The sequence below is a fragment of the Rattus norvegicus genome, chromosome 10 (assembly GCF_036323735.1).
Source record: "Rattus norvegicus strain BN/NHsdMcwi chromosome 10, GRCr8, whole genome shotgun sequence".
Taxonomy (NCBI): domain Eukaryota; kingdom Metazoa; phylum Chordata; class Mammalia; order Rodentia; family Muridae; genus Rattus; species Rattus norvegicus.
In genome coordinates this window covers 102,922,501-102,938,037 of record NC_086028.1, presented here as the reverse complement: position 1 = coordinate 102,938,037, position 15,537 = coordinate 102,922,501, and the positions used below count along the sequence as shown (strand labels likewise).

Sequence of the window (15,537 nt, the reverse complement as noted above, 5' to 3'; positions counted from 1 at the left end):
GGGAAGGGGAAGGAAGAATCCCCCTCTGTGACCCAGGAAAAGTCTCCACAGGGCAGGGCTCTTGGTATGCTCCCCAGGGAAGGCCTTGCATGGAGGCGAGAGGAAGGAAGCCTGGGGGGGCTGATTTCCTGCCACGTCTGTCCTTCCCTCAAGGCAGAGACCCAGGAGCACCCACACCCAGGTCAGGAGGCTCTAAAGATGAACCCTTTAAGAAATGACATTTGGGAACCGCATGTGACAACTTAGTCAATAACACACTTGTCTTCCACGCGTGAGGACCTGAGTTAAATCCCCACGACCCATATAAAAAGGCTGGGCGTGGGGGTGCACAACTGTAATCCCAGGGCTGGGGAGGGAGGCAGAGGCAGGAGCCTAGACTGATAGGTTAGTCCAGGGCAGGGAAGCCGCTGTCACAGAAAGAAAAGGAGGAGTGGGTACCTGATAAAGTCAGCCCAGGTTATCATCTGGCCTCCACACGTACAGGTGGACATACATGTGCTCACACACATATTCCACACACATTCATACACACACTCACACACACACACACAAGACACACATACACATGCACACATACACATTCATACACATACATATACATACAAATATATACACAAGACACACATAAACACACACATGCACACATACACATTCATATACATACAAACATATACACATGATACACACATAAACACACACATGACACATACACAAACACACAAATACACACATACACATTCATATACACACATATACATATACATGCACACACCACATACACACATATATATACATACACACATTCACACACATACCCATTCACACATACACATACATACACACATTCACACACATACATACACACATTTATACATACATACACATGCACACATACACATTCATACACATACATACGCACATTCATGTGCATACACACATGACACACACAAACACACACAACACACATACACACATACACATACATGCATACACATACATATACATGCACATACCACACACACATATATACATACACACATACCCATTCACACACATACATACACACATTCACACACACATTCATAAGCACACACTCACACACACATACATACACACAGGACACACACACACACACACACACACACACACGCATCTCCTAAATCAAGTATGCTGACGTGCACCTGTAATCTCATCCTTTAGGAGGCAGAGGCAGGAGGATTACAGTAAACTCGAACCCAGTTTTGTCTGTTTAGTGAGTCTTAGATCAGCCGGTGCTACATAGTGAGGGTCCTATGTAAAAATAGTCATCCTAAGGAATAGGTAAAATCCTTTCACTTCCAGCTGAGATCATTAAATCAAAGTCCCTGAATTGGAAACAAAGACCGTCAGGCTGCCGCCTCAGAACTGGCCTGGCTACCCCTGCTATTGTACCTGCCAACAGAGTGGGCAGCCGGAAGAGGCTCTGGCTGGGCTTCTGCAGCTTCCACAGCAAAGCTGCTTCCAGGCGGGGGGGGGGGGGGGGGGGGGGCGCAACATTCCTATCTAGAAGCTCCTCTCAGCTTTTTATTGTACCTCGGGATCTGCCTTCCTATGTAAACATGGGCCAGCTCCTCTGTGCAGAGGTGGGGTGGGGTGGGGGAGGGAGGGGGAGGAGGTGGGAGGTGGGTGGTTGAGTAGGCACGCCTGTGGCCCGGTTTACAGAATGTGCCACCTGAACTTGGCACACCTTTCCAGAGGGACAAGCATCCCAGATGGCCTATATTTCACACTAGAGGTCCTCACGCTCAGCCACCTACCTCCCCCCTCCCCCCAGCCCTGGCTGCAGCCAAACCAGAGCAGGAACTGAAGGGGAGATGGGATTCTTCTCTGCCACTTCCCATGAGGAGCCAGCACTCTGCTTGCTCAGTAGTCACCCCATAAATATTCGCCGGATAAAAAATGGATCTGAGACTGCAGCACACAGCCGGTCCTAACCAGCACCTGCCCAGAGCACTCGACGCTGGTGAAGATGCGCTCCGTCTGCCTCTCGTGACATGGGAGACACACGTGGCCAGGAATCAGCCACGATGAGCAGCTCGCCCAAGGCTTCCCACTATGTTGGCCAAAATTGGCTTAGTAAGCACCTGTAATCCCAGCACTTAGGAGGCTGAGGCAGGAGGATCTCAGGTTTGAAGGCAGCCTGTGCTACATAAACCAACCAAGTGAACATTGGAAGAACGCAAGTCCGTCGGGGCTTGGAGAGGCAGCTCAGTGGTTAGAGCACCAGCTGATCCAGCTGAGGCCATGGGTTTGCTTCCCAGCATCTAAATGCCATCGCTCCAGTTCCAGAGGACCGCTGCCCTCTGATCTCTGAGGACACTGCATGCACATAGTGTAATGACATCCATGGAGCAAGTCTCATATACATAGAACAACTTGTTAAGTTGGGAGCCTCATAATCCTGCAAATCTAGCTCCAGGGGACCTGACACCCTCTTCTGGCCTCCATAGGTACCTTCCTTCATATACTGGTCCCACCCCACCTACACACACACACACACACACACACACACACACACACGCAAATACACATATATACACATACACACACATACACATACACACATACATACACACACAAATACGCATATATATACATACACACATACACACACACGCAAATACACATACACACACATACACACACATACACATACGCGCACACATAATTAAGCATGTTTTTAAATAGTCCTAAATGCCTAGCGGGTAGCAACTCCCCAAACCCTGTTTCCTTCTGCTCCTCCCATGGGTCTCTGCTCCAGAGGACAAACAGCTGCTGCTCCTTGGTCAAAGAAACTGTTGAAACTGGTTCTCCGGCCAGTCCCGCCTGCTTCTACCCAATCTGCACTACAATGCTTGCTGCCTATGGTGTGCCCCTTGCACAGGAGCCAGGAATGGCAACCTGCTCCTGACAGGCAGGGCCAGTCTGTGCTACTCAGGATCCTAGTTGGAATCAGCAGGACAGGGAAACTGTTTTCCAGAGATGAAGAGATCAGGCTAGCCCAGGGAAAGGGAAGCAGGCTAGCCAGGAAGGCAAGGGGGCTGGGTAGGGGTTGGGGATGCTGGAGAGGGGAGGGATGAAGGACGAGGCAGGGGTCCCATGACAGCTAGGCTGAGGTCTGAGTTTGTCGGGAGGGTCAAGAACAAAGGTAAGGCTAGGGGGTGTGTACACACGTGTGTGCATGTGCTCATGTGGGGGGAGTGGATCATAGCCTGGTCCCTGATACAGAGGTAGGACTTGGTAAATGTCCCATGAACTCAGCTATGTGCAGGGAAGAACCTACAAGAGGAAGGATAAGGACAGACAGACAGGACAGGACAGAGGAGACAGCGGAGGTCACAACATGGCCCAAACCATGGTTGCCTCGTCCAGGGCCCCCAGAAGAAGAGAGACAAGGATTGACCTGTGTGGGGCAATGAGGCAGAGGTCAAGGTTGATGTGAGGCTGCCACCTTGAGGTCTTGGGTGGGTGCTCTCCTGGTTGGGAAGCAGGAACCCCCGTTAACAGAGGGTCTAGAAGGCGGGCCTGTGAGCACGTCTGTGGGGCATTTTCTCGGTTAATGATTGACTTGGGAGGGCCCAGCCCACCGTGCGTGGCTGGTCCTGGCGGTATAAGAAAGCAAGCTGTGTGGGCTAGTAAGCACCATTCTCCACAGGCCCTGCGCCAGCTCCTGCCCTGTCCTGCCTCTGTGCTAGACTGTGATCTAGGGGTAAATGAACCCTTTCCTCCCCAAGTTGCTTTTTGGTCACGATATTTATCACAGCGATAGAAACCTATCTAAGATGTGTGTGTGTGTGTGTGTGTGTGTGTGTGTGTGTGTGTGTGTGTGTGTGTGTGTGTGTGTGTGTAAGAGAGAGAGAGAGAGACAGAGAGACAGAGACAAAGAGAGACAGAGAGAGGAGAGGGCATTGAAGAAAAGCTGGAGTGGGGACCAGAGGATCTCAGCTGAAAGAATGAGCCAGAGATGCCCACAGGAGCCCAGAGGCAAAGCCCACTGCAATCTCTTCCTCTGCCAGCCCCTCCATATGGCACACTTGTTAACATGGCCTGGCACAGGATCTCTGTCTGTCAACACTCACTACCACGGCAGCTCCTCCCACCAAGACAGCAGGACACACAGTCCTGAGGAAACAACAGGACTGACACAGGACAGATCCCACGGATCTGGAACCTACTAGGGATGGCAGCAGCTAGACCATTAGTTACACATGAGAGTCAGTGTTAAGCCTTGTTCATGGGAGCAAGGAGCTTCCTTAAAGGGGTGTGTGTAAGAGGGTGTGTGTAAGAGAGTGTGTAAGGGATCAAAGGGAGCCTGGGGCACCAGCCAAGGGACGCAGGACACAGAAGTAGGGGAAGTGCTTTTCCTGTCGTATACCAGTCTCCCTATGCTGTATTACAGGGAGACCCTTCCTCGAGTACAGGCTGAGGGAGGTGTCTGGGCACCTCTATATCAGAAACCCACAAATGGGGTACTTCACACACTAGGTGTACGGCTCTACAGCTCTAGGCTCTGCCCTGGCTTCACCTTCACGCGGCTTCTCCTCTAGTTCCGAGGACGCCAGTCTTTCCAGATAACCTCACCTCAAGGTCATTAGCATCCTAGAGATGAGTCAATGGTGGGATTAGAGACAACGCCACAGACCTCGAAGGCACAAGTGGTCCCCAGGCACACACCGGATGTCGATGTCGGATGTTGAAATGGTGTAGAAGGCTCCAGGGATTCTGGGCTAGAGGTAGAGAGGCTCAGACTCAGCCCAGGAAATGCTGTGTGAGCCACGGAAACCAGGGCAAAGGTCATCCAAGGCTGCAATCTGCCCAGACAGGTTACTTGGGGCATAGGAAGGGAGTAAGTGTGGGAGAACAGACCGGAAAACCACTGGGAAGGGTACGTTGGCGATGCCCAGAAGGAGAGAGGTGGGCATTTGCTCATCCCACCCTCCACCTAAGGATGCGCGCAGAGAAGAGCCATTCCAGCAGAGGAAGCCCACAGGCCAAGAGGTAACAGATTTCCGGCTCCCAGTAGGAACAGGTGAACCAAAGGCACAAGGATCCCATGGTCCAACCTAAACCCTAAACCCTCTGAGATAGCAAGCAGACAATTATGTGGGGCTCTCGGTGTGGGGGTGGGGTGGGGTACAGACCATTTAGAAGCAAAACCACAGATATCCCAAACTCAGGCTAGATTTCAGGTCTCCGTCCTCCTGGGTCCCCAGAGGTGTGGCTAGCCTGCGGCATCTCTCTCTGCTGGAGGTGGCTGCCAGATGACTCTGTTCAGTTATCTTATTCCTTATGTTATATAATCTATCAATCGTGTCCTTTCGTTCTGTTTTGTTGAGGCAGGGTGTCATATCACCTGAGAGGGCTGTCCTTGAGTCCACTATGCAGATAAGGATGACCTTGGACTCCTGATCCTTCTGCTCCTACCTCCCAAAGGCTAGGATAACAGCCATGCACCTCCACGGTCAGCTGGGTCTGGCCGCTTTTGCTGACTTTTGTTCTTGAGACATTGTAGCCCATGCTAGCCTGAAAACTGTAACCAGGTTAAAGCAGTGTTTTCCTCTCAGTCTCCCAAAGGCACAAAGTATCCGGTGTGAACCACTATGCCCAGTTCAGTTTTTTGGTTTTTTTTAAAAGCTCAGTGTTGAACTTTTGCCTAGTTGCCCTGGGTTTGATTCTTAATACCACAAAAATAAAAAGAAAGAGAGGGAGACAGGGAGAAAGGGAGGGAGGGAGAGAAGAAGTGGAGGGGGGAGCAAAGTTTTGTTGTGGCTGTCACCAGAGCTAAGGGATTTGGCTTATGCCCTGAGTGGTTATTCCTGCCCAGACCTAAACAGCTTGGAAAGAAAGCAGAAAATGGAGCTGACAGTCACATACCCCATTTCTCTCTAGGGATGGGGACAGGGAGTCCCAAACAGAAGACCATGTGACCAAGGCTTGGAGGAAGATGGGGGCAGAGAAGAACTCCATTCGAGTGTGGACCTAGGCCCTGTTGGAGAACACGTCCCAGGGTCATGGCTGCAGGGAGGTAGGCCTAGGATTAAATAGGAGGAATAGGAACCAGTGCCCGCTGGGAGCCAACAGAGGCCCTGGGGAAGAAAGACTGTGTGTGTCAGCAGGCAGAGCCCGTGCAAACCTAGATCACTGCTTACAGCTTTGGGCTCCTGCAAATTATGCCTTAGGCTTCCAAGCTGAGCAAGCCCAGGCCGCCAAGTGCTGACGCCACACAACCGGCCTAAGCCTGGGGAGGCAACAGCAGAGGGAGACCTCATGCACGCAGCCCAAGGTACCAGCTCTCCAAGGCCGGAACAATCTCCAGCCCTTTGGATCGAGGCTGAGTAACAAGGAGGAGGGAGAGAGGCACAGCCACTGCCAAGCAATGGATCCTGAACACAAGGCATCCATCTGGACACACCAGTGGCAGGGCCGACTAGTGGTTAGTAGGTCTTGTGGCTATGGTGGGCAGGACGCGTCTGAACCAAGAGTGCTGAATCACTCAGCAGCCCAACCACCCTGGGGGTGGGGGGTGGTATCACCCTCCTATGCTGACACCCAGGCTCTTCACACACAGCGCTCAGCATCCACCACGTCGGCCACATGCTAAACCCAGCGCCACACTGGCATACTATCCACGACACACCCGATAAACCCATACCAACCCCCCCCCCCCCGATGTCAGCACTGCTCCCTGCAGGGAGCCAGCCGCTCTCAGCCAGGGCACACCCTGAAGATGGAGCTAGGAGACGGAATGCTTAGATTCTGACGCCTTGGGCAGCCCTGGTTGGTCCAGAATGATCCATCTGCATAGCTACGAATTACAAACCAATTACGAACTTAATTGAAAATAAATTCTGTGCAAACAACTGAGCAATAAAATATGCCTAAAGTCTCTCTTTCAGTGGCCAACAGGCATCTGTGGCTCATGGCCACCCTTCCGGCGGTGCACATGCACGGGTCAGCACGCGTCTCCAAAAGTTTATCATTTGCTAAGGAAGCCAGTCCCTTCGTCTCTGGCAACCAACATCGTCTCCAAGCAAAGGTCATCAGAAGGAGCATAGATCCCTCAGTCTGGTACCAGAAGGGTCATCAGGGGTGACAGGAGAGCTCTGGGGATGGAGAAGCTGGTAAGGGGACACTGGAGATTGGTTCTAATGCTTAGATTCAGTCGGGATCTGCATGTCCAGACACTAAAAGTCCTTGTCCCCAATTGGTCTTTGATCGGTCAGTAAAGATGCCAACGACCAATGGCTGGGATGGGGTGGGACCCTTATTGTTGCACGGGTAGGAAGAAGAGAGGAGGGAAGAGAATCACCAGGGCTGGGGGTAGAAGGAGGGGCGGCAGGAGATAAAGTCAAGCGACCATGTGAGACTTTGGGTACGAGGCCACCAGTCACCTCCTCAGTTGGGTCTGAGATAACAGGGGAATGTTTAGGAGTGCCCAGCCTTTGAGGCAGCCAAAAAAAATAAGCTAGTGTGTGTGTGTGTGTGTGTGTGTGTGTGTGTGTGTGTGTGTGTGCACGTGTCTGTTTGTCTGTCTTTCATTCTCAGATCCAAAGATAGCTCCTGGCCGGGTGTGTGTGATTGCCATCCACAGGGAACTCAGTGTGGCAAGAACTCACCCCAACAATGGGATCTGAAGATGTCTGGCGGGAGAAGGCACACAGGCCCTGCCAAGGATGTTAAGGAAGTTAGCCCCTGGCACTTGCCCACATTAGACCCTGAGGCTGGCAGAGCCTCCTGCAAGCTTTGGGGAGGTGCTCTCTGAGTGTCCTTGGAGCGCTGATAAGTTTTGGCTCCTCTCCTCCGATGGTTACTGGGAAAACTCAGAAGCCAAAAGGAACAGCACATGACAGTCCCTTCCCCGAGCCTACGGCACACTGATGGAGCTGTCTGCAGACACTGAATGGGCTGCCAAAGACACCCTACTGTGGTTCACCCACTGCGCATAAGGTCCCCCTACCCTGCCTACCTCCTTACTTCTCTCTCCTGTGCCCTAAGGTGGCTATCGGCAAAGGTGGGCAACCTCTCTGGCAGACTCAAGCACGGCTACCTGCGCAGAGACACTGCCTTAGGAATGCTTAGAATTCTGGAGCCTTGGGCAGCCCTGGTTGGTCCAGAATGGCCCATTTGTGTAGCTATCAATTACAAACAAATCATGAATTTAATTAAAAATAAATTCTATGCAAACCACTGAAAGTTCACCCTAGCAAAGGGCTCCAACCCCTCGGGAAAGCCAGGCGGAAAGTCTGGTCTCAAAGGCAGCCAAGACACAAGCTGCTTACCTGGGCCTGTGGAATCCGCTAGCCTCCGGAGGCGGCCACTGGAGGTCCGTGTGACTCCTAAGAACAGAAACAAGGGGAAAAGGTTACACAAGGCCACCAGGCTCCCCCTCTTGGTGGGTGGCTAACATGGGTGTGTCCCCACTTCTGCACCTGCCAGGGGCTTCAGAACCAAATAAACCCAGACAGGTAGCCACCTGTCCCTCCCAGTGATGGCAGCCACCCACCTGGAACCTTCACACAACTGTCACAGGACCCATTGTGCAGATAAGGGAGCTGAGTCTCAAAAGGGCTGGGTAACTTGCCTAGGGTCACAGGACAACCAGAAGCCAAACCTGTGATTCGAGTCCAAGTCTGGGTTCACCTCAAATATCCTTACAGCCCTGATTGCTGGAAGAGAGGGGTCATCTCTCTCCACAGCACTTAAGACCCACACGTGATTAACAGGGTTCCCCCCACACAAGAGCCAGAAACACTGCCCATGGCTCCAATGACTGGGCAGAGTGAGGAAAGTGAGAAGGAACTGCGCTCGCGCTCTCTCTCTCTCTCTCGCTCTCTCTCTCTCTCTCTCTCTCTCTCTCTCTCTCTGCCCCAAGAGGGGGCACAGGCAGAGTCTGCATCAGCTCAGTCTCATGCCACACTCTGCCTCCAACCACACGTGTCCCTTGGCTGGCACTCCCCTGTGGAGAGGCTTGTGGCGGGCATGTCCTAACTTGAGGAGTTTGCGAGGCACTAAGCCGAGAACACCCCATGGGAGCAGAGGAGCAGACTCGAGAACCCGTGTGTCTACATTACAGCCAGATCATAGTGTTTAGGGAAGTGTCCCTCTTAAATGCCACACAGCTATCCTCCAGTGAGTCACAAGGACACCCCAACCGAGGCCAGAGAAGCTCTCTCTCCCATCCCCAACAACAAGACGATCACCTAGGCTGTAGATACGTCTCTGTATCCTCCACCACCTGGTGATACACATCTAGCCTATTAGTAAAGGGGAAAGCTTCTCTTTAGACTCCTGCACACTCACACACACACTCATCCATCCACGCATCCATCTATCTACCCAACCACCTATGCCATCCATTCAATCACTTATCTACTTAGTCAGTCTGAAATTCCTGGCCTGTCTACCAGGAGGAAGATGTATGAGTAGGTAGATAGATGTGGTGAACTGAAAAATAAGCAAAGGATGGATGAATGGAAGGATGAATGGATGGGTGGGTGGGTGGGTGGATGGATGGGTGGGTGGGTGGGTGGGTAGGTAGATGGGTGGATGGATGGGTGGGTAGATGGATGGATGGATGGATGAATGAGTGGATGGATGGTAGATGGGTGTGTGGATGGGTAGGTGGGTGGGTAGGTGGGTGGGTGGATAGATGGATGGATGGGTAGGTGGGTGGATGGGTAGGTGGGTGGATGGATGAGTGGATGGATAGGTGGGTAGATGGATGAGTGGATGGATGTATAAATAGATGGATGGATGATAGATGGATGAATGGATGGATGGATGAGTGGATGAATGGATAGATAAATGATGGATGGATGGGTAAAAAGTAGATGAATGAACACATAGATGAACAGATGGGTAGGGGGATGAAAGAAAAGGTAGATCGGGTTATGAGGAGCCAGTATCTGGTCCTTGGAATTGACACAGCCCTCTGGACTAGCAGTGTGACTCAGGTGAGCTACCCAGGGCTGTGTTGCCTAGGGCTGTGGAGGAGGCGTGGAGGCCTCCTCCTGAGTGTGCTGAGGGGACAGGACAGTATGGGCACCTCAGCAGCAGCGGCACACCCATACCTGACAGGCAACACCACATCCATAGATGAATGCAATCCCCCCATCCCTTCCTACCGTCTGGTATACAATGAGCTCATAGGAGGGACAGCTGTCCAGGAGCACTTTGTACTAGTGAACAGAGATTTTGTCCCCAAGTCTACTGCTTCCTTGTCTTACTTAGGGTTTCTACTGCTGTGAAGAGACACCATGGCCAAGGCAACTCTTATAAAAGACAACATTTCAATTAGGGCTGGCTCACAGGTTGGGAGGATCAGTCCATCATCATCAAGGTGGGAGCATGGCAGCATCCAGGCAGGCATGGCGCAGGAGCCAAGAGTTCTTCGTCTTGCTCCGAACGGAACCAGAAGGCTACTTATTGTCTTCCAGACAGCCAGGAGGAGGGTCTCAAAGCCCACCCCCACAGTGACACACTCCCTCCGACATGGTCACACCTCCTAATAGTGCCACTCCCCAGGCCAAGCACATTTAAACCACCACAGTCCCCAAGACAGAAACTGGGGTGAGAAACAGCCAACAAGAACAGGCAGCATTGAGCATTCCTGTGGCCTGAGTCACTTCCGGACGAGATGGTTTTGCAGGGATGCTGGAGACAGAGGGTGCCCTGTCCTTCCTCTGGGCAGCTGAACAACCACACCCACCACCTGCCCTCTGGTTTCAGGCAAAAATGCAAGAGGATCTAAGTGCGTTAAAGGACCCTGGGCACCCGCTCCCTTCTTCCCAAACCCAACTGGGAAGGCAGGATTGTTTTTGGATTTCTGGGCAAAGTTTTCATTTTCTTTACACTTTTATTTTTCTGATTTCCTAAAGCAGGTATCCCTACCGGGTGGCACTGCCAGAGAAGCTGGAAAAGAGGAGAGCCCACTAGCTAGAAGGGGCTGAGGATCCTGTTGTCCCAGGCCACAGCATAGTCCTGAGAAGAGCCCCAGACCAGGAATGGTTCAAATACACTGGCTTGGACTTCCTCCCAGAGGCCTGTGTCCAAGGCAGCCAAGGACTGTGATCCAGCAGAGAACTGAGTTATTTTTATGTGGCTTTAAAATAAAGGAGATCCAGGAGGGAGACACACAAAACCCTGCCGTCTGCCCAGAGCAAATGACCCAAGCCTTCTGAGGCTGAGACCCGGTTGCAGAACATACCTCACGGGGACTGGCTATGGCATCATCCAGTTAGAGCTTCTGGGTCAGAGGGGACACAGGGTCTTCCTCTGGTCTATTAATACTTAGTCACAAGTGGATGGGGGATGCTGGAGAAACAGCTCAATCTGTAAAATGCTTCTCACACAAGCATAAGGACCTGAGTTTGATCCCAAAAAACCCAAGTGAAAAAGTCAGGCGTAGTCTGTCTCCACACTTTTAGCCCAGACAGACTCAGGGGCTCTCTGATGAAGCAGGTAGCCTCACCAAACCAGGGAGCTGCAGGCCAATGAAAGAGCTTGTCTCAAAAAGCAAGATATGAATGCCGGGCACTGTGGTGCACGCATGTAATTGCAGAACTCAGGAGGCAGATGTAGGTGGATCTCTGAGGCTACACAGTGATAGCCAGGGCTACCAACCAGGGCTACTGTTTCAAAACTAAACAAAGCAGAGGCTGTGGAGACCTCGTTCTGGTAAAGCGCCTGCTACTGAAGCCTGAGTTCAGATCCCCTGCCGACAGGTACATGCATGAGTCACTGGGGAAGCAGAGACAGGAGGATACTAAGAGCTCAACGGCCACAAGGCCTAGCTGTATCAGTGAGACTCTGCCAGTGAGAGACCCTATCTCAAAACTTATGTGAGGATTTCCATTTGATGGAGGTCCTACCATGCTTATGAGCTGGGGTAAAGGAAGAGGCGTGAGGGACTTATAGAGAACTTATTTATCACTTTACTTATTTACATAAGTGTGTACATTGGTGTCAGTGTGTGTGACTCCTGCCTCAGTGACTCATGTGGAGGTCAGGGGACAACCCTGGGTGTCTGTCCTCTCCTCCAGTGTTTGAGACAGGGTCTCCTTCTCTTCACCATGTACACTGGGCTAGCTGGCCTGCAGACTCCGAGAGCTTCTGCTGGGGTTTCGGACCTGCACTACCAGGCCTGGTTTTGTGAGCTGTCAATCACCACACAGACTCACCGTGAGCACACATCTATTCCCAACACGGAAAAGAGATACTTTATTAAAAAAAATAACCAGATTTCAGTTTTTTAAATTTTATTTATGTGTTTTTGCTTGTTTTGGAGACAGGGTTCCTCTCCACGGCTCAGGCTGGCTTTGAACTTAGATCCGCCTGCCTTTGTCTCCTGAGTTCTGGGATTAACAGCAAGTGCCACCACCCTCAGCTTTCTCTTTCCTGTTTTGAGATAGAATCTCCCTTCAGAGCCCAGATAAGTCTGGGGCTCACTCTCTACCTCACAGCGATCCTCAAACTCACAGTAATCCTCCTGCCTTAGTCTCTTTAGAATTACAGGCAGGCGTCACTACACTCAACTTAGGGTTCTTACCTTAAAACTCATGAACATCCCTGAAGAAGGGACAGGCGGGTCCCAGCCGACCTCATCCCAGGAGTCCCTTCCTTCCCCTTGGGGCCTGGTGTGAGGACTCCAGCTCACACGCCCTCATCAGCCTGCTTGCTGCGGGTGTGAGGGTGGCAGGAGGGCCCTGAGAGCGGAGTCCAGGCCTATCAGTCAGGGCTCATCTGCAACAGGCACTGAGCTAAGAGATCCCTCCTCAGCGCAGAGCGTCTGCCCTCCCTATGGCCGGGAATCTGTGAGAATTCCTTCCCTGGTATACTGGTTATTTGTCTGTTGCCGTCAGAAAACACCCTGGCCAAAAGCAACTTAAAGAAGGGAGCTCATTTTGACTTGTGGTTTCAGAGGAATAAGGGTCCATAATGGGGATGGTGGAGGCACTCGCCCTAATCCCAGCACTCGGGAGGCAGAGGCAGGGGGATCTCTGTGAGTTCAAGGCCAGCCCCGTCTATAGCCCAAGTTCCAGGATAGCCAAGTCTACACGGAGAAACCCTGTCTCAAAAACAAACAAACAGGGGCTGGGGATTTAGCTCAGTGGTAGAGCGCTTACCTAGGAAGCGCAAGGCCCTGGGTTCGGTCCCCAGCTCCGAAAAAAAGAACCAAAAAAAAAAAAAAAAAACAAACAAACAAACAAAAGAATCCATAATGGTGGGGAGGCTTCGTGGCTGCTGGAGCAGGAAGCTGAGACATCGATTCACACAACCACAAGCAAGAAGCAGGGAGAGCTAGGCGCCATGAGCCTTCCCACCCTCAGAGGCAGCCTCAATGGCATGCTTCCTCCTGCAAGGCTGCCCCTCCCCATCACCTCCCCAAGCAGTGCTACTGGCTAAGAGTCAGGTGTTCAAATACTCGAGACCTGGGCGGCGGACATTCCTCATTCAAACCAGTACATCTGCGAAGACGTAAGACGACTCCCTCGTCTCAGTGGCAGAGGTCTCGCCGGAATAAACCAGTGGGATAATTGGGTTCAGTTACAGAGCCAAGGTGGAGAATTACTGCCAGGAGTGTAACTGACCCCAAGGCAGCCTGGCTGGAAAGTCTTAGCACAGAGGATATGGCTTCCCCGGGATTTCACAGATAGAGCCCTGTCAGCCTTCCACAGCCTATACACCCCAGCACCTCCCCTCCAAGAGGCCACTTGAAATTAGGGCAGACTTGCATAAAAAATGGCTGGGAGGACAGCCGTAATCTCCCAAGGTCCGGTGACCCTCCCCAGCCTCTCCTGTGAGGAAAGGTCAAAAGCCAACAGGCCCTCTTGAAAGCAGACAAGGCCTATCTGATAGTGGCGGTTTCGCAAGATGGTGGCTGTCCTTTGCTTGGAGGACCTTGTCCTACAGCGAGACTGCCTCAGAAGTTTAATCTCTTCCTCCACAGGACTAGGGGCTGGGGATCGAGGTGGCACGGATCAAACAGTATCATCAGAGAGCCCTCGGCCTTGAAGCCAGATCTCAGGCCTTTTGCTCTTTACTCTCTAAAGTGGAAGAGAACAGGCCCCGAGAGGCAGACAAGCCCATCCTCCTACAAAATGCCAACCAAAAGGAGGTGCTGCGCTGTTTCTGTAAAGGGTCCTCAGTCTGCCAGGGTTAGTTAGGGCTTACCATGGGGGGCCCAGCTGTAGGACTAGACTCCCCCACCCCACCCCCTAGAGGCAGTGCTGTACATCCAAGCCAGATAAGAATCACAGCTCTTGGGAGTTGGGGATTTAGCTCACTGGTAGAGCCCTTGGCTAGCAAGCGCAAGGCCCTGGGTTCTGTCCTCAGCTCTGGGGGCGGCGACGGGAGGGGGGGGAAATCACAGCTCTTGCTGTCTGGATGGTTTTTAGCTGTGAGAGGCAGTTTCCACGTGTTGTGGGTTGCACTGGTGCCGTTTGTATTTTGATGCTAACTCTGCCCTCAAGAGGGGCTGCCCCAAGGAGGAGGGGATTAGGGTACTCAGGCAATCTCCTGTGAACCTTCTCCCCCATTCTAACTTGTCAAATAAAGGCTAGGGCCTGTGATTGGGCAGTGGAAGGGAAAGGTGGGGCTGGAGGTTTTCAGAGAGAGGGAAGAAAGGAAGGAGGAGAGGGGAGCTGAGGAAGAGGAGGTGGAAGGAAGACAGAACAGAATCACATGGCCCGGAGAAGCTGCAGGTAACAAGAGGTCTCGTATCTGGGGAATGGAGCAGTGCAGTGGTGGCTCTGCCCGATCCAGGCGCACAGCTTATAAACATTGTAAACGAATTGTGCGTTCTTTAGGTGGGCTTATTGGGGTTGGAGATTTACTGCAACATCCCTTTCAACAAGGCGTGGACCGGTCAAGACACTTCCTAAGCATGATGTTACACCACATTAGGAGACCTGGAGACAAGGAGGCTCGCTCAGTGTGCAGCCAACAAAGGTGTCTGCCACACAGATGAGGAAGAGGAGCCCAGTGTGTTCACAGGGCAACGGGCATCACATAACATTAGTACCCACCCAAGGACACAGTGAGCCTTCTTCAAAGACACCCAGTGGGTGTCTGGGACTCACTGCTCTCCAAAATGCTTCACTGAACTTGGATCTCAGAGGTGAGGCAAAACACGCTTTTCAGGTGTCAGTAAGCATATCCCAAATGTTTGGTGTGTCCCCCTCACACTGAAAACTGATTCTTCATGTGTGGCACACATACATGTGGAGGTCAGGAGACAGCCTCACTCTTAGGGAGCCTTCCATCTTGTATTTTGAGACAAGATCTCTCACTAGGACTAGGGGCTACTTTGGTTAGTCTGGCTGGCCAGTAAGCCTCAGGGATTCGCCTGCCTCTCTACCCTCCTTAGCCCCGGGACTGCAGGCACAGATCACTACAAGGCTTTTTTTATGTGGTGCTGGTGAGCCCGGGTCTTCCTGCTTGTGGCAGGCACCTTACTGACTGAGCCCTGGTTCTAAGCATCGGTCCTCGAGAATTCAA

The 15,537-nt window shown here is 52.0% G+C and overlaps 1 protein-coding gene across 2 annotated transcripts in view; it reads right to left on the bottom strand.

Moving 5' to 3' along the window:
- Positions 1 to 15,537, bottom strand: part of Septin9 (septin 9) — a 169,233-nt gene that overhangs the window by 139,752 nt on the left and 13,944 nt on the right. For both annotated transcript variants that reach the window (XM_039086950.2, XM_039086949.2), the window contains exon 2: positions 8,319 to 8,375. In XM_039086950.2, coding sequence (XP_038942878.1) covers positions 8,319 to 8,375 — 57 coding nt within the window. The remainder of the gene's footprint in view (positions 1 to 8,318; positions 8,376 to 15,537) is intronic.